This window comes from Tetrao urogallus, assembly GCF_951394365.1.
Source record: "Tetrao urogallus genome assembly, chromosome: 4".
NCBI classification, from domain to species: Eukaryota; Metazoa; Chordata; class Aves; order Galliformes; family Phasianidae; genus Tetrao; species Tetrao urogallus.
In genome coordinates, this window is record NC_136817.1 from 28386936 (window position 1) to 28414456 (window position 27521).

Here is a 27521-nt window from a genome sequence, read left to right on the forward strand (position 1 = left end):
TTAAAAATTGAGTTGTTCAGCTGGGAGGGGAGAGCTGCAGTGTAGAAATGAAATTTTATGTGTAATTATTTTGGTAAAACCATTGATAAGTTTTCTGAGACTTTCTCTTAGAACGTGCGTATTCAAATTAACTGGTGTGTGTCCAGTCCATTGTTATTAAGAAAAAATGAGGTGAGGAACTGAAATCAAAGTCTCAGGAATTAATTTGCGGTTTCACGGTTATTAACTTACTCATTAGTAATCCAAGTGAACGGATAAACAGAATGAGGAATTCAGTCCACAGAGGTGGCTGTATTCGAAGGTGCTGAAAGCATGTAGGAGACAGAGGCAGTGTAAGGGAACTCTGGGTCGTGAGAGCTGCAGGCACAGAATTAAATGAAATATTCTGTGTGAAATGCTAGCTAGGCAGTCTTAGAAGGATCTCAAAAATAGAAGGGAGCCAGTGGAAGGTGAAAACATACTGAAGGAGGCTGGAAAATGGGTAGAAAACAGAGCGAGTGATGCAATCTAACATGACAGAAAAAGAATGTGTTGTAGTGATCTGCCATGGATGGGGACAGTTGAGAAAGGGAACTTTCACCTCCAGAGAAAACCAGGCACTGGATGCTTGGAACAGGGTCAGGAGGGAGGTCTGCACTGTCATATGCACAAGTGCTATGTATGTTTCCAAAAAGAAACAGGGGAAGCGTTTCTATGTGTAAACAGATAAGACTACTGTATTGCTAGTTTCTTGTTAGTGCATGTGTTTTTTTTCCTGTGGTTTCATTATCATGGAATCTGTAGATGACTCAAATAACTTAAGGGCAGATTTCTGAAGATGTGTGAATGTTTATTTTGTGTTTGTAAGCATCCAGATCCCTTAACAAAGTTATCCCTCGGGCCATGCCGTTACATTTCCTGCATTCTTCACAAACACTATCTTTGTTCTTGTAACTTAGCAGCTTTCCAAGATGCTGCATCTCTCATGTGTCAGACCTGAACATGTAATGGCGAGTGAGGCGCTCCTTCAATCTGCAGACATCTCTTTGGTTTCCTCCTCCTGAGGGAGGCCATGTCACCAGATGGACTTACCCGGCCACCTCTGTGCTTCACTGCCAAAATGGCGGCTACTGAGTGGAGAGAGAGACCTCGAGCTCAGAAGGCAGGGCCTTTGGGGTGCCCACGCCGAGCTCGGCGCTCACTCTGCCTCACCTGAGAGTTTGTGCTGCAGCAGGAAGGAGCAGAGCCGAGCTGTGCTGGCTGACTGGACGTGCCAGTGAGAGCATGAAAGCCGGCAAAAACAGCATTGTTGATGTTTATGCAGTGTTGGCCAGGCCTGAATCCTTGCAGCGCGCTACGCAAAAAAGCAGCAGAGAGGGAGAGGGAGCAAACTGCGGTGGCACTCCAGCATTAACCCTTCTTTTTTTCAGCCAATCACATGGCACAAGGGCCTCTCTGCCCCTTTCCTGCTGCTTACAGGATGGCTGTGTGCTGTCAGCCATTCCTGTCCGCCCTACTGAACCAGCCATGATGGCGGCTGCTCCTCACAGGCAAGAAGAGTAAAGGAAATGGAGCCTGACTGAAGCAATTAGATACAAAATTGGCAACTTCATCACGTGTTACTTTGATGATTACATTTGATTGCTGTTTACTTTTTTACCTGAGAGCCGGCTGCTGAAACACCAGATGGTTATAGTCAGAGTGGGATTTGGAGAGGGCCGTGCAAGCTGTTGTAATACAAGGCAAGCCCAACTTTCCATCAGCAAGAGAGGCATCTTGACCTTTGGTATTTTTTTAGAAATAGACTTTTTTTCTTCTTCTTCTTTTTCTTTTTTTTTAATTATTAAAATTGGCCCACTAATTTGAAGAGGTGCAGTTATTTTTGGAGTGTTCCATAAAATTTGGGAAGGGCCTGAAATGATCTGTTTCCTCTCCCATAGGCACAGATACCCGAGCAACAGCTCGGAAGTGGCTAGCCTGTGGGCAGCTCTTCAGGCTTTTGAGGGAGATCAAATAGACTTCTGAAGTAGTAGATGTGCAGTTGTGCATCAAAGCTTAATAGACGGAGAGACGGTCATGTGAGCACGGGAGGCCCATGTCCCACTTTATGGTGCTACAAGGTCTGCTGTGCAAACCCAGCATGTACAGAAGACGGCTAAAGAACCAGGGGACTTGAAGAGGGAAAGGTTGAGTTCTACCTTGAGAAGGTTCTACCCTCTTTTTATAAGATTTACACATTCTCCTTTCCAAGTGTTTCTTTGCTATAGCTGGACCTGGAGAGGGGGGATTGCCTGGGGATGCTCAGTCCTAGAGCTGAGGCTTGAGGTAAGCATCCAGAACTGCTAAACTCATATAAAATGGACAGGAATTGGTATAATTTGGAAAAAACTTGTTCTGTCAGTCTTTGTGACTGACTTGAGCTGTGCCAGTGACATCATCCTCAAGATCTTACATTGTTTCATTAGGCAAAATTATGTTATTCAATGGAGTAGTGTTATTTAATGTGTTATTTAATTTTGGGTGGTCCTGTGTGGAGCCAAGAGTTGGACTCCGTGATTCTAATGGGTCCCTTCCAACTTGGGATATTCTGTAGTCCTATGATGCTATGAGTCATTGGGAAGACGTTTAATACTGTTAAATCTGGAAGGACTCATTACTTTGGTAATCAAGTTTTGTCCCCTGACGTAAGTTTCCTCTGTGTACTTGTGCAACATTATTACTGCTGAGGCCTTCTTCAGCCACTGCCCCTTGGCTCTCTTCCCTCAGCCCCCTCAGATGTCACCATTGCCAGTAGTAGTAAAATCAATGAAAAAATGTGATTCTGTTGATTAACAAGAAGGTTTGCAAGGGATCTTGATCATGAACGCATAATGTGGGCCACAGATAGCAGTGGAGAGCTGGAGAGATTTTGTTTCTCGTATGGAAAGACTGATGAGTCTCAAGACTAAGTTGGTATTCGTGCCCAGAAAATGTAGCACAGGTGTTGTATGCATTGCTTTTATATAAAGTATTAACACTTAAAATTTGATTTTTTTAGCATTTTGAAAAGCATACTGTCTGACAGGAGTCAAGTTTGATATTTTTTGGAAGAGGTATGTTTTGTATCAGCAGCAAGTAGACAAAAGCTTTCAGCAACTTGTTTCATTTGTCACAAGTGAGCATTTGATGCTAGTGCTTCCTCCATATTAGGTAAAAGCTTTTATAAAACATTCATAAATGTTCATAAATTCTATAGTTACTACTGAATCATAATGAATGTCTAAGCAAACTTGCAGATATTTAGCAATCTTTTATACTGTGCACGTCTTCTTTACTCCAACCTAACCCTTCAAAATGGGAGAATTATTCATTCTTTGTATTAGGGATCACTTGGTCCCAAGAAGGGACTTGATGAGGGGGAAAAAAAAGATGTGCTAGCAATGTGCCCATGGGACAGAAAAGGCCACCAGAATGCTGGATTGCATTAGGCAGTGCATTGCCAGCAGATTGAGGGAAGTGATCCTGCCCCTCTGCTCAGCACTGATGGGGATGCACCTGGATTATGGGCCTGGTTCTGGGTTTCTCAGTACAAGAGAGACAAGGACTTACTGGAATCAATCCAGTAAGATGATAAAAGGATTGAAGCATCTCTCTATGAGAGAGTTGGAATTGTTCCACTTGGAGCAGGCGTAGTCCAGAGGCAACTTATTGATGTGCCTAGCTTCCTGATTGGAGTGCAGAAGTGGAGAATAAAGAGTACAAAACCAAACTCTTTTCAGATGCATCCAGTGATAGGGCAAGAGACAATGGGTGCAGACTGAAAAACAAGAAATTCCATTTGAACATAATGATTGACATTTGGACTAGATGATCTTTGGAAGTCTTTTCCAAACTTTGTGATTCTATAAGAATAAGCTGCTTTTTTTTTTTTTCTTTATTTCTTTTTTTTTTCCTGTGCAAGTAACTGAGCACTGGCACAGGTTGCCCAGAGAGATTGCGGATTCCCTCATATTGGAAATCTTCAAACCCGAAATGGATGCAGTTCTGAGCAATTAACTTTTGCTGTCCTTGGATTGGACTAGCAATTTCCACAATCTCTTCCAACCTCAGTTATTTTGCATTTTGGTAGTGTCTGGGATGCAGCAAACGAGGAGCCTGTTGCATAGTTATTAGGACACTGATCTGCACTTTGAGCAGCATGGAGTAGAGCAGGCTTCCTATTTCCACTGCAGAACCAATCAGCTATTAGATGATGACTTGTATTCATTAATGACATTAAATGGATTTTTAACATGGAAACAAGAAGAGGAAAGCAGGGTAACTCATTATTAGCTATGGGTTTGCCTGAAGCAAATTTCCCGTGTTAAAACACTTAAAAGCAAATATAGAATTTATGGTGTGTCATTAGATTTTAAACCTAAATAAGTCCAGTTGTTGTATGGCTGATAATGCAAATTATAAGTCAGCTTCAGTGTAAAGCAGTAAATATGTACTGTCCACTTAAACATGCTTTACCCCTCCTCCCTCTTTTCCATTAATATTTTATACCCCTGAAGAGATGTTCTCAACATATTATGTACACTAGCATACTGTTCTCATGGTATTCCTGGATTTCATTACAAAGAAGCCTGAAGAGTGTACCACTGTTCTGCTGCTTGTGATGCTAGCTTGGAAATTGCTTGGAGCAACAACAGCAAGTGTCAACAGGGAGCCATATTAATTATTTGGAATGTGCCTCATAAGAGGAATCAACTGCTTTTATTGCAGCACGAATATTACTTGAAACAGGAAGGTTACTCTAGCTGTTATCGTAATCTATGTGTCATTAACTTTCCGTGTTTAGAAAAAGAGATTAACAACCCTGTAAATTGTTACAGTAAATAGATGAATTATAACAACATGTTTTTTATTATAAATAAAAGTTTCTTGATATAGTTGCTTCCAAATTACTGGAGAAGAATTGAGTCTCTACCTACTGGGAAGCTGCATGGCAGTGTTGAGAACAGAAAAGCTTCCATTCAGGTGAAAGCAACGCTAAGCTCCACAAAGCAGTATCTGTATCTTCTGCAGATGGGACAAACAGATGCAGTTGTACTTCATACCATACTTCCTTCAGAAATTTTTGTGACACAGAACTACTAGTTTGCCTCTTAGAGTGAAATTGACACATTGAATGGGTTTCTGTGAAACTGGTTGACTTCTGTGGCATATGGCCCCTTAAGAGAACATTGTGCAAAATGTACATGGTAAAACAGGTATAAGTTCTGAGTAGATGCCTCTACAAAATGGAAGTTCATCTTCCTTTTGAACATTAGTGTATGTGAAAAATGTGCTTCAGAAAAAAACAAACCTGTTCTGAGTCCTGGGCCACAAAAATGTTGTATGTTCAATTATACCCTAATAGATTTCTGTAGAAAACAGCACAACTAAAACACTTATTTGTCCACAGGGCAGGCTCACCATGGGCAGGTTTCCTATATTGCCCCACCAATCCACCTCGATTCGGATCTGGAGCGACCACCATCTAAGGGTGAGTCAGAGGTGCAGTCTCCATGCATGTGCATTGTGAAAGGGCCAACTACATGAGTGTATGTCATTCATTTGTTCATTGAGTAGCTGCAGTTAGCATGCTTCATGCAAGTGCTCAGGAGCAAATAATTTCCTGTGGAAGTATTGTATGAGAGAGAACTGTGTCCCATGTGCCATATTATGTAGCTTTGAGTACACCATTTTGTTCACAAGTCACATTGCTTTCTCCACTAGCTCACTTCTGGGATATGTTAACTTCAGCTCTTACCCTCTGCATGCTGCATTTCCTTTCTAATTGTAGTGCACAGGCAAAGGGGACTTGTAGCAGTATACAAAAGAGCATATTTCAGCTGCCTTCAGGTGAGTGAAGGTATATAGGTATTTTGCAGCAGTTCAGTCCTGGATTCCATCCATGTTACCATTATCAAGGATTTTTTCAAAATTGGTAGAGAGACATGGTAACTCTAGAGGATGACTCCAGTTTTAGGCTACCTAATTAGTAGCTAATATGTGTGGACTGAACCCAGAGTAGCTCTGCTAAGATATGTGCCTCTGTTGAATTGTGAAAATAAGGTGATATGAAAGTGAGCCTTTGATTTCTCAGCCTGATTTAGAGGATCTTCACCTAGCTACATTGTGATGAATCCTCACTGGAGGATTCCCCGTGGCCTGTGGAAATGGGCTCAGACCCAGAGTATGCATTCACTGCTACAAATCAAGCAGCATATGAAGAGATTTCTTGATCAGCTTCAGGAATGTGTAGGAACAACAAACACAAGGAGTGTTATGGAAGAAAGGAATGGGAGGAAATATGGCAGCCAAAGCGTGCTAGCAGGTAGATAACACTATAGATTAGGGTTTTTTGTTTTGTTTTGTTTTGTTTTGTTCCCTTCTCCTGCCCTTCAAAACATGTCGCGGTGGCAGAAAAGGTACGGGCTTGTCCTTTGTAGTGATTTTGCCGTTCTGCCTAAGTACTGTAAGGCTGAGAGCATGTTTGTATGGGTATATGTTTCTCTAAAATATGTGCTTGAAAAATATGTTAATGAAAGATTAATCTGGATAGGTTCACTGTCATTACATTATATGAAAAAATCTGTCCTCTAAATTTCACTTCTTTGTGCATTTCTAATATTCTCAGAGACAGAACAACCTTTGTATCAGTGAATTGCAGCTGCAACTGCAAACATATCCCTACACCTCCAATAGCCAAAGGACTTTGTAGTCTAAATGAAAGCATACCGTTAATGCACTTGGTATGAAAGGCTGTCTTAAGTTCAAGTGAGCTTTTCCATCACCATCCATGCGTCTTGAGCCATAATTCAATCAAGTAAATGTTTGTTTCCCTTTGTAAGTGTGGATGTGTTTTCTCAGCTGATGAAGTAATGAAAAGGAAGGAATTGACTCTTGCTATACAAAACCAGCCTCAGCACAATTATTCATTGCTAGCTCCTCTTGCATCTCTATGAGGTAGAACTATGTTCTGGAGGGCAGATGATGCTGGATTCACGGTGCTGTCTCCAAAGTTAGTCTTGTTGTGAGTCAGATCGATCACATACAGTCTCCTGGCAGTCTACAGCTTCCATTCATTTTTGGGTGAGGTACACCCAAAGATGAGATTTGACACATATGAAATTGTCAACTTATTCTAAGCTACGTGAAAACCTCAAGGTTTATAATAAAACTTGCCAGCCAAAAGCAGATTTTTTAGCAAAGCACTCCAATAAAGCAGAAACAGACAGGAATTTCAGGACCTTCTCACTCAAATCCTACTTTGATGTTGAGTGTAATGATTCAGAACTTAATTAGAATAGGTCAGTGTGCATCTTTGTCATGGGGTCTGAAGCAGCCTATATGGAATGAAACAGCAAGGAGAATGAAACAGCAGCAAAGATGATGCTGTGCCTTACTTTCTCCAAGGTAAAAGAGCTAAGGATTATCAAAAACCTTCAGTAATCTGCCGTTTGGGAGGGCATAGGTACCTCTGCAAGATGAATGCCACTGCCAACAGGAGCAGGGCGATGTCTATCACGCAGAACAGTTGCAGCACTTGCAGAGAAGGTAAAATAGAGTTGTTCAACATAAACTGCTGCATTAACTGCTTCCATTGGGCCATCCACCCCCCGACTGAGACATTTTAAAGAAAGGACTGCTTAGTGTGGAAGGAATTATGTTGCTGGTGCCACATGCTGATAGAAGGACTTGAATCCCTTTTGTAATTTAATGGGAGAGAACCAGGGAGGCAGCCAATCCATTAGCTGGTGTCTGGGGGGGTGTTAAAAATATAGTAATTGGTACTGTCTCCTGAGGAAGAGCAAGGCTTTCCTTTGGCCCTGGGACATGTACATCTAGCTATGCATATGCTGCCTCATTTCCAGCCTCAGTGCCCAAAATCCATTAGGACATTCTAAAAATCCTGGTGTGATTTTTTGTTTGTTTTTTTTCTAAGCATGTAGCAGTTATAAAGTGGCTCTTTTTTGGGCTACATTTTCTGAGACTATGGGACACACTCAGATTATGTTTCAAGCTTTATCCCATTGCCACAAGGTGTATTTAAAAAAAAAAGGAGGACGAAACAACCTTTATCATGAAGCAATTGTTGATTCTCCACAATTTCAATAACTGGAACTTTAAATATAGAGTACCAGTTTACAGCAGTGAACATAAACCACTAAATGTTTTAGTTGCTTTGATGCCCTTCATTTCCTTTCCGTGTTCTCCCTAGCACTGAGCTGAACACCAGTTACTGGTTAGTGTTGCACTTAAAGTGACAAAAAGAACATAGGTGATAGCCACCTTACAGTTTTAATTGTAATAAATGAAAATTGAGCCAGGTTAAGGATATAAAAACATCTTTCCTTCCTGTATTAAAAACTGTACAGATTTAGCGCTGTTGTAGGTCTATGCAGTTGCAATTCTCAGCTGGCAGATTTATTGGTAACTGCTTCTTCCTTCTCCTTTTTAAAAATTTTATCGCTGGTGACATTTACCCACATTGTTTATGCATGCAGTGCATTTTTACCTGCCTTTCAGAGTCCTGATGCTCGTGCTGAATAGAGTATAAACTCCAGTAGTTTACTAGTACATTAGTGTCATCATACATTACAGGGTAATTACTCTGAGCCACTGCTCTGTATAGTAATGCAGTAATGACACCGTAAATCACTTAATAGAAATAAGGTGCTGTATCAGCATTTGAAACAAGACGCTGATTTTTACCCACCCCCTTTTTAATTTGAAAGTATTTTCAAATTAGTTCCATATGTGAAGCATTGTTAACCATTATTTTTATACTTCCTCTCAGTCTGATGATTCAGGTGCATTACTTATACTCACCTGTTTACACTGTCCATATGCAGAATGATTCCAGGGATAGATCAGTTCTTGGACCACTGAATATAAGTAAAATGCCGTGGGGTTGCAAAGCGGTCACAAAGTTGTGTCTTCATCATGCATGGTCCCGATGATGATGCAAGCTAGGAACTGGTGGCTAGATTTTGAAATCACAGAATCATCTTCGTAGGCCTCCTTTGGATGATCCCTAATAGTTTTTTTTTGTCCTTCTTGTATCGTGGCACCCAAAACTGCACCCAGTGCTGGAGGTGAAGCTGCACAGTGCAGGGCAGAGTGAAACAACCCCTATCCTCGCTTGGTGACAGTGCTGGGTCTGGAGCACCCCAGGATATGGTTAGTCATTTGTCTACAGGGTACACTGCTGTCTCAGATCCAACATCATCAACAAGAATGCCCAAATCCCTTTTCCGGAGGGCTGTTCTCCAATCTCTTAAGCCTCCCATTTTGAGGCTAGTGTATAAAGAGAATCTACTTACCTTGGTGAGCTCTGTTCCCTGTCTTCCGTGGGTAGCCAACAGTGTTCCAAGAACCTTTCTTTCACTTGGGCAGTCCTGTTTTACTGAGCTGTAGCTGTCAATCATTGTACTATGGCACCAAACCCTTTCTTGTAGTCATACTTGTGATCTCATAGGCTGAGAATTAAACCTATGTTTAAAAATGGATCATTGGTTACTGATAATAGCAAGGAATTTCACAGATAAGGGTGATTCTGATACACTGCCTTAGAAAGAAATTCGATGGAATTATCATATATAGCAATAAATTAAATTTAACATTTGGACTGAGTTTCCACCAGGTACTAAAATACAGTAGATAGAATGAATTAAACTTACTGAATCCACACACTAAAACTATTTATAAAGCTTTATTGAAGCAGATTTGGGTGTATATGTGGAGTCATATTAAACATGAAATATATGTCTGGCTTTTAGAACTAGGCAGTCCAAGAAGCTCTCCTCCCCCCATTGAGCTAGCATTTTGCAAAGGTTTCCTTCAAAATCAAAGCTCAAGGGGAGTAGTTGTCTTGGAGATTAATACACTTAAAGTCAGTGTGTTTCCAAAACAAGAAATTATTAGCAACACCATTTATTGCTCCCCAGCTCTGCTAATATATAGCAAATAAAGGAGAGATGGGAGGTTTCTCACCCTTCCATGTGTATTTCTCAAGCGAGCAGGTTGTTCTGGTCCCAGCTCAGGTATCAGGACTGTTTTCCCGTAAATCTCAGTTACATGGTTCAGCTTCCTTAGGCACAGAATCTCTTTTATAGGAAATCCTGTTGGATTTGCTTTCAGGGAGACAAGCAGAGGTTTTGCTGTTTTTCTTCCTTTCTCTCCAGCTCAGCGGTGTGCCCCTGTATGCATCTTTCCCTCAAAAGCTGGGCCCACGTTATCATTTTTCTTCCTCTTTACATTTGCAAAGTCTGAGGAATAGTCAACCGCTCCTGACCATCAGAAGCACTGCAAAATCTTATTACCAAAAATAGATCAGGTTTTGGGATGCACACATTCTGGGCCTTTTTTTTCCTCCTCCCAAAGGTCCCTCAAAAGGTCGCTGGTTTTGCAGATGATGTGGGAGGATGTGACAGCCGGTTACCAGCAGGGCTGGTTGCAGAGCCCAGCACTCCTTCCTTCCCAGACCCAGAAAGGGGGACACAGCGCAATGTGGCCCTGTGGCGCTTCCTGTGATAATTGAAGCCGACGCACAGAGCCACATGTCTCATGCTCGCCAGGCCCTGAAACACCCACTGTCCTGCTTTCCTCTCCCGTTTTCAAGGCTACGAGAGAGATGTGCTGTTTGGATGTTTCTGCTCAGAGCTGATGGTGGCCAGATACCTCCTAATTCCTTCCAGGATTTTTCCGTTTTTGCTCAAGCCTCCTTAATTTACTCAGCCTGGGAGTCCTTTACAGTGTCCCTCTGCTTTTCTTCCAGATCCCAATTGTACTTAACCTTGCTCCTTCCCTTTAGGGTTAGTTACAGCAACACATTTTTCTGATTCTTAAGGCAAAATTACTTTCCTGCCATATTTCAGGAGGTGGTGTCCAAGTGAGAGGCTATTTCACCACTTTAGAGCCATGATGAGACCATGCACTGGATGGTGGTTAGGGTCTCCCATGCTTGGCAGCTTATTCCCTTGTCCCCATCCAATGCTGGGTTGCTATATGATGTCTCACCCTTCATCTGTCTCCTGTTGTTTTCTTTGCTTTTGCTCAGCCTTTTCTCCAACAATGACTGCTCTTGGGGCTTTTCTTTTACAACCACTGTGTGCACACCACCGCAGGATCTCATTCCTCCTGAGCTGGGGAATAAACACTCATTGATTGCAACAAGCAAGAGAAACATATGCAGAATTTTCTCATCTGAGAACTGGTGTTTCACCAGTTATTTGGAGGTGACCATTCACAGTAAGCTCACTGTAAAGCTACTGTCGTTGGAAAGGTTTCTCCATGACTGTGAGCCATTACATGTGCAGTGAATTTTGAGCTGTCTTACTTTGAAGGCATATGTATAGAATCATTTGCTGGATTATTTATTTTTCACTTGAACTCAACTTTTTGTCATGATGGGCAACTCATTTAAAGGCTTCAGTTTCTGCACTGGAGATGAGTCTTTAAACAGCTCAGTGTAATGATAGAGAGCTGTGAAGATAATGGAGAGTAAGCTCTGATAAAAGTATATGATGCTTTTCCCAGTCTTATCCACAGCTCTTCAAAAATCTGTTGTCACAGTTCAGATTTGTTCTGAAACGTCCATCTTCCTGGGTATTCTGATTTCCCTGAAGCAGGCAGATGCTTTGAACATAGGCCATGCTCAGTATTCATAAATTCCTCATCTAGGTATTGTGAGTGATGATAACTGGCATCATGTCCAGAGTGGTCAGAGCTCCTGGAAATCCTGCAGCAAGCCAAGAGTCCTCCTGTTGGCTTGTTATGATCAGCAAGGCCCTCTTTCTGTCCTATAGCTAATCCATAGTCAGAGAAAGTTAATTGCATGCTGTTCACCGATTTCTTTTTACTCTGGTGTTGAACTGTTGCTCTTATTTCTTTGGAATGTGTGTTTTCATAGCAAAGGAGGACCTCAGGGCATTGCTGTTTATTTATAAGATAACAGCGTTCTCTCCAGCAGAAAGCCGGAGCTAACAAAGTCTCTCAAGGAGGAGTGCTAAATCGCGTATGCTGGTGGGAACTGTTCAAAGTATTTACACTTGAAAATATTTAAGGAATTGAAGGGAAGAAGGAGTCTGAGTGATGTTTAACACCTTTTACGTTATTCCTACAAGTCTTAAAAAAAAACAAAACATTTTAACTTGCTTTTTTTTTTTTTAACCAACTAGCTGCCTCCTTGCATGGGAGCTTCTCTATGGAGATTAGCATAAAATGTGATTTAAAGTGCCTTGAATTGTTATGATTTTTAGGCTTTTTCAAGATACAGTATGATCTGATATGTGCAAAGTGGACAGAGATGCCTACCCAGGAGATTGTTTTGACAATGGGTTTCATTTTCCAGTGTACTGAGTCGTGCCACTCACTATCAGTGGGGGAGGTTCTCACCTGCCCAGCAGTGGTAACAGCTGGAAAGCAGAGCCAGCCATGGCAGTACACCCTCAAGCATCACTAATCCAAAGTGAATGTCCTATTACCAGCTTGAGAAAAAGCTGTTGAACTAATTCAATGTGGAAAATGAATGCAACACTGCATACAGCATGAGACTCTTCTCAAACTTTTTTTTTTTTTTCCATTTTCTGCCAGACTAATTTTTGGCTACACTTCTTTTTCTGAAATATTTATAGGGCAAATAACTGTTTTAAATGAGCAGATGGGGGAGACATAAGACAAGCTGTTAAATTAATAAACATGTGTGGTGCTTTATCAGTAAGGGAGCCCATTTTGGCATTTCTTCTGGATGATTTGTACGGCCTATCACCATTGCACCTGGTGCAGGGACAAGAAATGGGCACTTAATAACCAAACAATGTGCAAACTCCTTCCATTATAACTTCATTATGTCAGATATAATCGTCTATAACTAGATGTCAGATCCATAATTTATGTCCAGCTTCCCTGTGGAATAGTGGCCTTATGAATGAATGGCCCCATTAATGGGAAGGAGCTTTTACTGTAACTTTTCCCCTCCTGGTACACAGTCCATTTTGTCATCTGGTATTAATTCTGAATCACTTCAGGGCTGCAGAAAAAAATGCCTGTTATATTTATATTTGTGTAATGGGAGAAGATAGCAAATAAATCATACAAGAGATCAAATTTCAGGTCCACCAAATTCCAAAACCACGTGTCTATTTAGAAGAGAATGATATCAGTCTGTAGCAATTTGATTAGAAGGCATAACTGGTCTTCATTTTGCCCATTCAGAGATGCTAAAAGGTGCACAATCTGAGATAACGTTTCCTACAGGAACTTGCTGCCATCACTGAAGAGTGTAGCCCAGGAAAGGTTATATCCGCCATGCTGTTTGTGTCGTTTGCCAGGTCCTGCTTCTTACATCATGTGATGCCTACTTGTAAAAGCACTCCATGATGAAGTGTGTCATCATCACCTGAAAAGGGGTATAGGGGGTAACGGGGATTGTTCTGGACAGGACTTGTGGATATTAACAAGAATTTAAAATTCCAAGGATCAGAGAGATGCGAATCTCATTACGAAAGGTTTTTTATACATTTATAGGACTTTTTTTTTTTAAATATTTTTTTAATATGCAGCCTTGTTTGAGTGGCAGAGAATTCCAGGAGTGAACAAATTGATACTCTGAATCTACAAGACAGTTTGTTAGCAGTACAGTTAGGAAGCCACTCCTAATGTGGCAGTACTTTGGTGCAGTTACTGAGTTAGAAAACAGATTTTATTCCATTGCAGCTACAAGAGGTAGTGTTTTATTCTTCACTGAGATGAAAAATTTTTCACTGGATGAAAAATTACCCAGTTAATACTATTTATAGTAGCAGATGACTTCTTAGTGTCTGGTAGAGTTTTCCATTGCCAGAATGAAATTATTTTTAGACTAGATAATAAATGCTATGTTTACCTAACAAAATATTAATGCTTCCTGGACTTGTAACTTGGATTTCTGAATGGCACATATGCTAAAATATTTGAAGTGGTGGAATGTTGTGTTACATCTATAGCATTTTCTACTGGCAATTTTTTTTTTTTTTCTACTTTTTATTTAATGTTGCTGTTATATTAGAGCTTTTAATCACCAAAAAGAACTTCTAGAAAATTCAGTGTCCCTTGGAAGATCTTTTCTCCTTTGCAAAAGTAATGTAAGAAATGTAAGTTTGGGGTTAGTTTCAATAAAATCTGTGGTATGGAGTTAGGTCAGGAAAAACGTGTTCAATCCTTTCAATAAATTATGTCCCACTGCATTCGTTGGTAGCAAATTAGTTGACAAAAGTGATCCAAAGCGACCCTGTTGCTGTGCCACCTAGATGCAAGTATGAGATAAGTTAGGAAAGTCAGCTGGTAAAGACTTGGGCTGTTCTAATGGAGACTGGCTGCCTTCCAATAAAGCATAGAAGTGTCTTAATAGTCATTATCAAGTTTGGTGTAATCTCACTGAAGTTCATCGGACTCATGCTGGGTGTTTCTAGAAAGTCAACCAATTTCCCATACGAGCAAATCATGTTAGATTCACACATGCTGTTGACAGCATTGAGTCAAAAGATGAGTTCTTGTGTTCATATGGTGGCTCTTCAGGGAGCTATGCAGTGGGATTTTCTGTTGCTAAACAGTAGTGCTTTTCTACAGCATTTGGCACTTGGAGTTATTTGGAGTTGAATCAGAAACTGTTGGAAAAAAAGATACTTCCAGCAAGCGGTCAGTTTTCCAGTTCCTTCTAATGTGCTTGGTTTTAGAGTCCAGTTCAGCCCTTGAATTTCCTGAAAATGAATTGCTGAATTTTTATTCTTCCCTTTTTATATTGTTCTGTATAGCAGAATTCTAGTGATGTGTTACAATCTGTTCAGAAAGAGACGTATTCCAATAAATTGGGTACCCAGCTCCTGAAAAGGTCTTTTGGAAATCTCAGTCTTAGTAAATGCATGCTAAATACTGATTAACAGATAAGCATTACGAAGCCTTGTTGTTAAGATTGTCTTGGCTCTCTCTTAAGAGGTTTTGTTATTTAAGCTTTTCAGCCAAGTAAATTTGGCATGATATTAGGATAACTATGATATTTGCACAGAAGACAAGAACTGCTATCTTCTAGATCCTAATGGTTTATTACTGCCTTCGCATTGGCTCAGTAGAGTTCATTCTCCCTGAAAACATTCAGGAAGCAGTATTTAAAATATCTCAACTGCCTTTGAGAAAGAGAGATTTGGTTTGGTAAAATTAGTTATAAGAGTTAGAGGTCCAAGGGACGTGAGGGCACAATCCAGCCCATGGGGCTGTTGGCAAGGAGCTGCCATGGGTGGGGAGAACTAAATGGACATGGGACAAGGAGAAGACTTTGCCCACACCCAGATGAGATCACCTGTACATGTTAGCTCTGTGTTTAGGCTATACTCTTAGTGCAGCCAAACGTATCAGCCTCCAGCTCATATGAGTTTGCATGAAATTCTCCTCTCATATGGGTGTGGTCTAAGGGACACACAAGCTCTTACCTTTTTCCTTTTGTAGATGTGGTACACTGGGACTCTTAAGAATGGACAGCTCTAGATTAAGTATGCTAATCTGTAGCAAGTTTATCCTTTGCTTCATTGCAGCTTTATTTTTCCTGGAGAAAATCGGTAGTGCTTTCTTCATAAAAAAAATGACCGCAATTATGGATGCTATCCTGGTAGTCTCTCCTTTAGATTTGCTGTATTTCCTCTACATCCTGGTTTCATCTTTATTTCATTAAGAGTGCTGCTTTGCGCAGATATGTGTGCATGTGCCTCTATTATGCCCACAAATTTAGCAGTAGACATGCAGCAAAATAATACTGAGTAAACAATTACATTTCATTTTCTGGAATAAAAGGAAATGTGTGTTCATAAATCTTCCTTTACAAAATCTGTGTTTGGGAGTAGAAAGATGAGGTTTCTAAATTCATGAAGGCCCTTTGCAGTGGAATCCTGTGTGCCACTGAAGTGTAACAAGCTTATTTATATTTTATTGTACTTCTGGATCAAGCTGTATTATTATGGGCTGCATTCCCCAGATACTATAGCTGTTGCTAAGGAAAGGGTACGTTATGTTAATATCTTGTGATAATAACTATGCAAGCTAGGTTCTGTAGGTTGATAAAGTTAAGGAGAAAAAAAAATGAGGTTAATGCACTGTTTCGATTAGAGACTCCATAGATTGTAGGTCACATTTAAAGACATAAATTAAGCTTGAATTTGAGAATTCAAGAGAAAATGTGAAAAAATCAAACAATTGACAGAATTTATTTACTGAACTTCTAATTTGCTTAGCAATAGGGATCTGGAACCAGCCTGGCTAAGAGAAAACTTGGCAGAAGCGAACTAAATGCTTTTACCAGACATGTTCAGTGAAGAATTTCTCAGCATTTTTCATGCCTTAATGTGTTCTGATCATGTAAACAGAACATTCATCCTTAATCCCTGTTTCCTGGCCATTTCCAGTGCTGGTGTCTTTTATGTGATTTAGGTACCTTCTGATTCATTTAATGTTAGGTTGATTCACTAGGAGCCTACAATCAAGCAGTACACAGCACAATACGTAAAGTAAAATGGCAACATAATGCATTCACTTCAGTGTGTGAAAGAAAAGGCCAGAGTCACAAGGAAGATAATAATGTCCATGCTGGGTATTTTAAAAAATATGCTATACAGACTGTATTGATGAGTATTATAAAAATGTTTACAAAACAAGTAAAATAAACAAGGAAGGATCTTGGCATTCTCCCTAAGGAAACGCTCTGAACCAAGTTTCTGCTTTCCAAACTGCTTTCTCATTAATAATGCTGCCAAGGCATGAAACAGCCAGACAGAGGGCTGGATGGTTAGAAGCCTGTCCGAGTGCTCACATACCCTGCAGCATGAGCATGCACGTAGCTGATGCAACAAGAACAGTGTCCTTGGAAGCATCTTGGGTGACCACGGACACAGTGCTTTTTGCTCCAATCTTGTACAGTGGATTCTATGACCCATAACAGGGCTTCAGTAAAGTTAACATTGCATATTGCTAGTAAAGCCATTATAATTCACGTTATACCTCATTGTGCGCACCCGAGCATAGAAAGTAAGGTGCCTGACTTGGAAAGTTTCACTCACTTAGAAATTAAATACAGGAGAAGAGAGTAGATAGAGAGGTGGGAAGGCAAGTAGAAGTCAGTACTAAGAGGCAGTGGGTACTTCATGCTGGAAACATGTGTTGTAAAGAAGGAAATGGAATGGATGAAGAGATTACTTTGCATTCAGAGAGTATTTGGGAGGGGAAGCAGAAGCTGGAACATCACTTCAGGTGAGGAGGAAAGATTTGGATAAGAGAAAAAGACCCTGCAGAAGCTCTCAGGGAAAGGCAGCATGTGCTGAAAATAGCAGGAACTCTGAGACACACAGATGTAGGGAAAGCTGATCTGTCTGGGGTGACATGTTACCGGGGTGTGGACTAGAGATGGGGCCAGTGGGAGAGCTATGAGAGGGTAACAGCAGACTGCAAGGTTTGGGAGAGGGTGAGAGCAAAGGGCTTGTTGAGCAAGCCATGCAGCTGGGAGTGGTGGAAAGCTAGATGAGCTGGAAAGGGAAGGATTAAATGGCTGTGTTGCGTTATACATAACACATATAGAGGTTTAAAATAGCCCTCCTCCAACCCTTTAGCTTAGGACAGTTGGGAATTTCAGCTGCTGGACTGCTACCTCCAGCAACTAAGCACATGGTAATAACACAACACTTACCCTCCTGCTTTCCCACCCTCAGCAGCCATTCCTACTGACTCTCTTCTTCCCAGCTTTCGCACCAAGTCGCTTCAATTTAACAGCAAAAATCTTTACTTCTCCTTGAGAATCCTTAACTGCTCCTTGCCTGCTTTCTTGGCAGAGATACAGAACTCAGCCCAAATATTGAGAGAGAACAGATCACTAATGTTTCTCAGTCTGTCAAAGTCTCCTTGTCAAGCTGACCCCTTGTATCTTCTGCTCCTGTCCCTTTTAGACAGATTGAGGCAGCTGTGCATGCTGACTCCCAAGGCTGTGGACTGGAATGTCCAAAGTCCTTGGCCCCATCATCCACCCATGGTTTTACAAAGTGTATGCCCCCTTATGGCCAGTGGCTTGTGCTTATCTTTAAAGCACATTGCTCCTCCACATTGTGTTTGATTAAATAACTGTATCTTGGAGTAGATATTTTGCATATAAGCTGACAGGGTTGACACTGTGAGTATTTTGCAATCATTTGTTTAATTAGCTGAAGCTCTTTAGGGAGAAGTTTATGAAATGGCATATTCCCAAAGTCTAATTTAAATCTGTTTTGCTTTTTTGATGGAGGACTCATAATGCAGATCATTAAAAAAAACGTATGAGTGAATGGAAAGCAACAAAACCCCTTCTGTTAATGGGCAGTTCCTCAGTAACGAACCTGCCCAAATATAGAAAGGAAATTACATTGGGTAAAATGACCTACAAGAGGGGAAATTGGAATCAAGTCTATGCAGCTGTCTTGTCTTCTCTTGTCTTTTCTTGTCTTTTTTTTTTTTTTTTTTAACCTGTATTTCCCCTCTGTTTTCTGTTAGAGCAATGCTTAATTAAGCTTCTCCTTTGCTTGGAGGTTAATTCCTTTTCTAATCTACAGCTATTTTTTAGCAGAGGTTTTCATTACTGGAGCAAATGAATGCCTGAGACTAGAGAATGGCAGGAGCTGAGCCTCCATTAGCAGTAGGGGCTTTCTGCTCATAGTGCCACCTCCAGGCCTTGCTTTTAGAAGTAGGGCCTCTGCATGGTCACACAGACAGCTCCTTATCCTAGCTTTCTGGTTTCATTGACTGCAGCATCTGATGCACGGACTCAGATGTGAACGATCCCAACCATTTATTATCATATCACTTGTATACCGTTCTCATATCACTTATATACCGTCACAAGTTTTCTTTTTCTAGCTTTCCCATCCACCCCTACAACTTTCCCATCCACCTTCACATGTTACAGAGCATTCTACGAAACACTCTTCAACCGTTCATGCAGGTGCTTCTCCAGTCAGAGCCGTGAGACATTCTTTCTTCTTCTAGAGGAGTCCTTGGTTCTCATGCTGTTTATCTTGCTCCACAACTGCTACTCTGAACAGTTTTTCTTGTATTCCCACAATTGACGTGGCTTCTCTTGAGGAATTTATATTCTACTCAGACAAGGGAAGGGATTGTCCCACTCTGCTCTGTGCTGGTGCAATCTCTCCTTAAGCATTGTGTTTAGGCTTGTGCACCGCAATATAAGAAAGACATGAAACTATTAAAGAGTGTCCAAAAGAGGACTATGCAGCTGATGAAAGAGGGCAAGATGTATGAGGAACAGCTTAGGTCCTTGGGTTTGCTCAGCCCAGAGCAGAAGAGGCTGAGGCGAAGCCTCATGGTGGCTACAGCTCCTGATAGGGAGCAGAGGGGCAGTGCTGAGCTCTGCTCTCCGTGACAGTGACAGGGCCTGAGGGAATGGCACGTAGCTGTGTCAGGGGAGGTATGAAGGAGTTGGGGAATGGCTCTTCACCAGAGGATGGTGAGCACAGAAGGCTCTCCTGGGCAACAGTCATAGCAGTAAGCCTGAAATATGGGTTGATTTTCAATGGTCCTGTGAGGAAGCAGCACTTGGACATGATGATCCTTGTGGGTTACTTCCAACTCAGGACATTCTATGCTTTTATAGTGCTGCATCAGTGCTACACTGTCAGCGCTCACTAAATGCGGTTGGAGCCCTTCATTCTCGTGCAGACCCTGAACTGGCACTGGGAAATGTGGTAGTGGTGTTGAATTTTTGCTCCTAACCACTTCATCATGACAACAGAAAAGGCTGGGCATAAACAAGAAGCCATTGCTTGTTATACATAGACCAGATTTTATTCTGTTTCTGTGGTCTCATTGTGGGATTAGTCATTTCATGCTTCCACAAATAAGTCTAGTTGCTGTGTGGAGGGGTTTTTCACTGTGGCACTTTATTGCCCTGTGAATACTTATTTCATGTCCTATGATCTTTTTTGGTGTAGGAGAAAAGAAAAAGGCAATTATAGAGCTGGCCAGTTACTGCTGACATAGCACAATTAAGTTGCTAATATTTCCTAAATGAGCAGGTAATGACAGAATTGCATGATCTCTTCTACATGCTTGAAAAAGAAAAAAAAACAACAGAACTTTTGAACACATTTCTCTTTTTTGTGTTCTCTGAGCAATGTTGGTTGTGAGCTGCACACATGGATAAAATATTTTGCACTTTCTGACAATTTGTTATTTGGAAGATTTGGCGCAATGAGAAATGGCAAAAGGAGCCCACGGAGCACTGACTTTTGCAATCAGTAGCTAGTGAAATTAGCATATTCTTTCTATTTTGTTTGCACAGGCAATTACAAATTAGATCAAGAAAATATGCCCCTAGAGGTATGTTTGTGTTTTGTAAGAGAACATTGGCATGAGTAGGGGTAAATGTATTAGTACAAAGTGTTTTAGCCCCATTCGTAGCCTGTACTGCTGGCTCCAAGCTACAAGTCTTGCAAAAAATTCAATAGAAATGGAAAAGAAGAAAAATGTGGGAGGGAAGGCAAAACAGAAGAAAACAAAGAGCTGTATAAAACAGCTAATTAGTATAGATTGCATTCAGCTGTGCAAGAGGTGCTGAGATGATAGGGATGGAAGAACGGAGGTGAGCACTGAGCAATGTGGGCTCTCATTCTTCCATCCAGACAAGGCATGTCCTTAAGCTTTTCTGAGCTGACCAAGCATCCATCTACAGCTTGCTGGAAACTGCAGAACCTAAGGGCTGTGAGTGTAGAACCAGAGCTATGGGTACAGGCCTGAGTTTTGCCTCTGAGCCAATCCCACTGGGGGCTTGGATGTGTAGCATACCTGCCTCTGCTCTCAAATCTCCACTCTGAGGGAGGACTCCAGAACATAAACCAGCATCTCTTCAAGTCCTGCACTGGAGAGATGTAAGTAACAAGCAGCTTTTATTGACTGTAATTTCACTTGAATTAACTAGATGCCTGGGTGGTTGGTGGCTCCTACAGCCTGACAGCACTCCTGCAGCACTGGAAACCTCATTGCTTTACCTCACAACAGTTCTTATGCCAGAAAGCTTCAAAGGGCACAGTTCTCTTGGCATAACTGAAAAATAACTTGGCAAGTAAGTTCTGGAGGTTTATGCTCTTGTCTCAGCTGGGATACATAATGATCTAGCTACCTGCAATCTTTGATCTTCCTTTTGTTCTCTGGTTATCTCAGAGTTATGTGCTTATGAAAACAGAGACAAAACAAAAAAGACATGCACAAAAAAAGGAAATAGAGAAGAAAAGAAAAAAAAAAAAGAAGAAGATTGGAAACAAGGGCTGCAACGTGCAGGCAGGGCTGGGATGCAGCCTTGGCTCTGCTCTTTGTGTCCTCAGGGTGGTAGTGCAGCTATTGCTTCTCCCTGCCTTGCCAGCTGGCGCAGAGGGGAAGGCACATTGTACATTGAATTAGCTGCTTAGAGGTTTGTTTTAACCTGCGCTCCTGTATTTAAATGACACAGATACATATGCTCCTGTGCTTTGTTTCCTGAAGCTGTGTCAGGGGTGCTGGGGCAAATTGCTAACAGGCATTTTTGTGATAACACGCTAGATGAGAGAGTTTGAGCTGGGGGACTGCAGGCACTGTCATATCAACACAGATGTAGAGAAAATCTCTTCTGCCACTCTTGCAGCCTCAGGAACAGGGTAGGACTTCTGTGGGCAGCTGGCAAAAAGCTGTACAGGTGAAGAAATGATGAGCTAAAGGAAAAAAAAAACACAGGGATCTTGTTGTATCTGGAGAGAGGAAGACTTTCTCTCTCACACTACTTAAAGATAGCTGCATCTATTGTAAATTCTTGAAGAAGCTAATATTGAAACTGAAAAGCTGAGAGCTTTCTGTCCAGCAATTTTCAGAAGACAAAGGTACTGCTCGTCGTTTCAACCGCACACGAGGTGACTGCAGCCATCCACAGCATAGTTACTGAGAGTGATCACGGTCTGTATCACTCGAGGTCTTGTTTTGTCCTTGTATTTCTTTTACTAGGCGTTGTTCTTGGCACTGATGAGCTGGTATTCTGAAAAGGGATGTATTACAGGAAAAGATAATCATGTCATGGGATTTAAGCTGTTGAAGAAGAGAGCATAGTGCATGATCCATTTAAAATGATAAGTCTAGCTAAAAGACTTCAAAATTTTGCAGTGCATGGATCGTAATACACTGCAGAACATCCTTCATTGGGAGGAAGGGCTCAAAGCTGTGGAGCTTTTCAGCCTGCATCTATGAAATCACTTTAGTGCTTGGGTTTTTCATTTGGCTTTCTACTCTATTTGATTGTGGGCATGTTTGAATAATGTCAGAGCGGAAATTGGTTTTATTGGACTTAATTTTGTCCACAGAAAGATGTGTTTTGCCTTGAAATATGATGTAATTCCTGAGCAGAAGGGCTTCTCTTCAACTCAGATCTGGCTCTGGTATCTTGGTTTTAATAGGCCAGGCTGCAAAGTAGCAGGAAATGGTGGAAATTGCAAGGTGGAAGTGGGTTTAAATGGCAGTAATCTCTACCCTTGCTGCAGGCAGAGAGCTGTAAATTGTTATTCTGTTGGCTGGGAGGAAGCCTTAACACAAGTTGTTGCTCTGCTTTTGTTTGGTAGCATTTCACTTTTTTTAAGGGACAAAAGGAAAAAATTAAAGGGAAAAGGACATCATATAGCATTGTGAAAAAAGAAAGAGTCTCTGTAAAAATACCTCGTTGTTGTACCTTTTGAATATAACCATTTCTTGGATAGAAAATCTTCCTAAGATGGATGTACACAGAGAGTTGAGAGAGAGCTCAAGTCTTTGCTTGAATGTGGTTGAGTGGAAAAAGGGAGGCGTCGCTGCCTATAGCAGGGGGTTGGAACTGGATGGTCTTAAAGGTCCCTTCCAACCCAAACCATTCTGTGATTCTGTTCTACCATTCTATGATGCCCCGTCCCTGAAGGTGTTCAAGGCCAGACTGGATGGGGCCCTGGGCAGCCTGGTCTGGTATTAAATGGGGAGGTTGGTGGCCCTGCATGTGGCAGAGGGGCTGGAGATTCATGATCCTTGAGGTCCCTTCCAACCCTGGCCATTCTGTGATTCTGCAAAAAGCTGCAGAAACAAGGAGCACAATCTCACAAAGCCCAGAAATGCTGCACAGCATGTCCAGCGGATACACCGCAGGTTGGAGGCTCCCAGCCACTGCAGGTTTATCTGAAAAACCAAAGCAGGAGTCTCAGAAGAACTATTGGAAAAAATAATTGCTTTGTTCAAATTTTTTGATTGCCTGTTTTTTGGAGACTATAGTATTCACTGCATTTTAGATACCAAATACAGACATAGCTAATGTCATCTGGAAAAATGTGATGGGATTTTCTCCGTTGTTTACAGTGGAGATGTTGTCTGTTTCAGGGAGGTTTGCTTTTCTGTTTAATATAAGTTTTTGTGTGCATGTCTGTGTGTGTGCACAAAAATAACATTGATGAGACCAATAGTGAGTTGTTTGGGCTCTGCTTGCTGAGCTAGGGTTTAGCTCTGTAGTAACTTGTTGCCATTAATGCCTTATCACAAATAAAGGCTGGCAACAGAGTTTTGGCTAACAGCCATTACTATCTCAGCAGGCAGATCCAACACTGCACAGCGAGACTACTCTGATAATGACACAAATGCCAGAGCCTGAATTTGGGACAGAGGTACCCAGGCTGATGCTGTGGTGATTTCTTGCTTAAAGTCTGCAGAGAAGTGCGAGAAGTAGAGTATCAATTTGTATTTTGGAAGAGCAGTGGTTTATTAAAATGTGCATCCTGTAATCGCCTTGTGCTAGGCTGTACCATCCTTGCTGTTGGTTGGAAATGAAATTTCCCCTTTTCTCTGCTCAGTGGTGCATTTTTAAACTCTTGATATATTCAACATCAAAGGGATTTTGCATTTGCGCATGGGAATAGCTGTCTTGTCATAATGAATGTGACCTTAAAATTTGCCATTAACTAAAAAAAAGATCGTCTCATAGCTGCACACGCATCTTATGAAAACTATTCTTTCACCCTACACTGTGTTTTGGGAAAAAAATAAGCACAAAAACCTTACAGCTAGGATCCAGGAGAGGCTGTGCAAGTCACAGTAGAGTTTGTTCACTCCACATTCCATCTCCCCTTGAGCCCAGCACAGTCTGTCACTAATCCAGCTGGATTTGAGCTGAAAGCTGTAATATACCAAGAGAAATGTATAGTGGAGTATGATTCTTACTAGGTAAAAAAATGTGAGAGAAATAGGCTGTTCCAGCACAGATCTGCAGCTTGGACTGATGCTCTTCATGCCTTTCTTGAAGAGATCTTGGTGGTTGCAAACCACTGTCTGTAGCAAAAATGTGGGAAACATGGTTTACTGGAGACAGTATCTTACATGTCCTTGAACATTATCTGAACAGGAGGTAACAGTGGGGATAACAAAAATCATTTCAGTTCTAGCTTTGCTAAATAGTCCTTCTTCATGCTAAAGGCATTTTCTTTGCTTTTGACACCTGTAGCTGCACCAGTGGAAACAGAAGGTAAAAATATCTCTGTGATGATTTGGTAGTATTTTACACCAACTGTGCTGTCACTTTGCACAGGCCTAAAATGACTAGATGAGGTACAGGAAATCAGCCTGTAAATCCATAAAGATCATGGGTTTTCTGCATCTACTGATTTTCCATTGTCTGTATTCATTAACAGAAACCAAAATGGATGAATTAGTACTGCGATCCAGGCAGCTGTTAGTCTAACTTCCCCAAGCTGCACATGCTGTGGGTGTTTAGGATTTTTTCCCTTGCAAAGAAGTAAAAAATATCCAGTTTCTGTTATCTCTTTCCACTTCCTATGTACTCTGCTGAGGCAAAAGAACGCTGCTGTGTTCTGAGCTTCCCCAAAGCTCAGCTCTGATTCTGGGGCCTCCTTCTAACAAAGATTTCATTCCAAAGAGCAGCTTTTGCAGGCATCTTTCCACTTCCTCTCCAAATGGTTCCCAGTCCTCAGCCACCAACTATTTTATATAGGGGTTCATTTTCCATTAAAAACAGCCTGGGAGTTGCTGAGCTCCACTTGCTGCATTGGCCTTGCTGAAGCACACGTAAAAATAGTCTCTAGGTTGACAACAGGAGATTTTTGAACTTGGAAGTGCAGTGGGAAAGATTTGAGCCTGCGATGGCATTGTAGTAAAGGGATTGTGACTTCTATCTGCCACTCACTGAGAAGTAGAAAAGTTTGATTTATTTTATTATTTATAAGCTATCGCTCTTGTTGTGTGTTTCTGTGAGGATGGGGGTTTGGCAGGGGGTCGGCAAGAGATCTAGAGGAGGCAAACATAAATTTATAGTCCATGGGAAGAAGGAATTTGGAGGAGGTCTAGGATGTCCTTCCACACAAAGCGCAGCTGGAGAAAAAAGTCAAGATCTTACGTAAAAGCAAACTTGTGCCCAGAGACCTGCTGCATGCTGGAAGAAAGGAGGAAGAAATTCTTTATTCAGAGGGCAGTGAGGCCCTGCCACTTCTGCTTAGGGAGGCTGTGGATGCCCTGTCCCTGGAGGTGCTCAAGGCTAGCAGGATGGGGATCCTGGGCAGGCTAAGCTGGTGGGGGGCAATAAACCCACGTCAGCAGGTTGGGGCTGGGTGAGCATTAAGGTGCCTTCCAATCCAAGCTGTTGTGTCATTCTATGAAACTGTTATTTCAAAAGGAAGCATTAGTCTTGCTTCCTTTGCCTAATATGCACTGGGGAGCAGCAAGATGAGCAGCTCTGCCAGCAGAGCCAGGCAGTGGGGATAAGGGGCAATCTCAGGCAGAAGAGCAAGGAGAGAGGCAGATGCTTGAATCTGCCTGGAAAACACAGCTGAGTGTTTGGGCTGCAGATGGCATGTCAGAGAGAGGAAGGCTGTATAGATTGTTAATACGGTGGGTGACTTTCTTGGGAGTGGAACTTCTTAAGCTGTTACTCTTCTCTCTTTTTGTGGCTCGACACTGCTGATTACAAGGGGAGAGGAGGATTATTATATATATTAGGTATTTAGACACCAGAGATAACTCACAATGCTGAAAACTAAACTTATCTCTGATTAAAATTTAATTGCTCCCAAGCTTCCACTAGTTTCTTGCATTAGGTTTCACACCATCGGAAAGTGCTCATCAACTAGTGTTGGATTTAACAGGAATTTGGCAGATGTTAGTGGAGTGCTGGAGGAAATCCAAACCACAAGATCTGCAGCATATAATGTGTTTGAAAATTTGTTGGCAGCTGAAAGGAAAATTGAAAACCTGGAACTAGCAATGACTGGACAGAGATCTCTTCTAATCAAATAGCCAGAATGTTGGATCATCACCTCCAGCACCTGGTGCACCAGCGCAGGTCAACAGAGCACTGAGCATTTGGGTGTCTCTGTGAAGTGTCAAAGGAGCAGATACTGTTTTATTGGCTTTTAGAGCGCTCTGTGTAAGGAGCAGTGATATCTCCCTGGAAATCTTAAAAAAAAAAAAAAAAAAAAAAAAAAAAAAAAAAAAAAAAAAAAAAAAAAAAAAAAAAAAAAAAAAAAAAAAAAAAAAAACGCAAAGAACCCCAACATTCTGTTCTGAGGCAATTTAGCAAATTAGCTATGTTTTATAAATCTTAAGTTTTCATCATGGATTTTTCATCCTCTTGAGGACATTTATTCAGAAACGAAGTCCTTGTTCAGTAAGAGACTAATTTATTTCTGTTACATGTTCCTTTTCTCTCAAGCTCTGCCTATGGCACTGTAACTCCAGCACTGCCTTGCTCTTTGATACCAGTGTGTGCTCCTGGTGCAAGGAGAGGACAAACGCAAGCAGCAAACAAGGCTGGAGAAGCCTTCATCCATTTTTTTATAGGTATATTTAGAGTAATGACAACAAGGCACTTTCCCTGTGGGTGTGTAGTGCTGTGGCAGCCTCACTGGTGCAGCCCAGAAGCTCAGGGAGGCTGCAGAGGATAAGGAGACTTGTTTTAGACAAACGGGAGCTGAATTAAAATTTGGAACAGTGCAGGTCTTTTTCAAAGAAATGCCTGGTTGTGTTTAAATATAACACAGTCTGTGATTTCGTGTCTGTCATCTTTTAATGCATGCAAGTATCTTGACAGTGCTCGTGGCAGGAGTTTGTGAGGAAAAAAGTAAATCTCACCTTAAGCCTTTTTCAATTGAAACAGCGTTTGGTGGAGTTTGTGAGAAAGATTAAGTCTGATTCACCCGTTGTTGGGACTGGGCTGATGGGCAGAGCAGATAGAACGGTGCCTGCCTTGTGCTGTTGAAGCATTTGATCCCTTATATATGATTTCATTTGTTCTCTAGTCTTTAGCAAAATGCATTTTATATGCTCTTCTTCTCTTATAATCTGCCCTGGGCTCAGCAGATCTCAGTTGCCAGGTGGATGCTGCTTGGAAGGGATTCTGGATGCCATGTTAATTCTGTCCTGTCTTTGGTGCTGATCTGCCTTTTGTTTTCGTCTTCCAGAGAGTGTGGGAGTGAATGGGAGGAAAGGAGTTC

General features: G+C 41.5%; 1 protein-coding gene across 17 annotated transcripts in view; it reads left to right on the forward strand.

Moving 5' to 3' along the window:
• ADGRL3 (adhesion G protein-coupled receptor L3) overlaps positions 1 to 27521 on the forward strand; it is a gene marked incomplete at both ends in the record, with an annotated part of 303667 nt that overhangs the window by 164810 nt on the left and 111336 nt on the right. For all 17 annotated transcript variants that reach the window (XM_079534782.1, XM_079534783.1, XM_079534785.1 and 14 more), the window contains one exon: positions 5408 to 5488. In XM_079534782.1, the coding sequence (XP_079390908.1) occupies positions 5408 to 5488 (81 nt within the window). The remainder of the gene's footprint in view (positions 1 to 5407; positions 5489 to 27521) is intronic.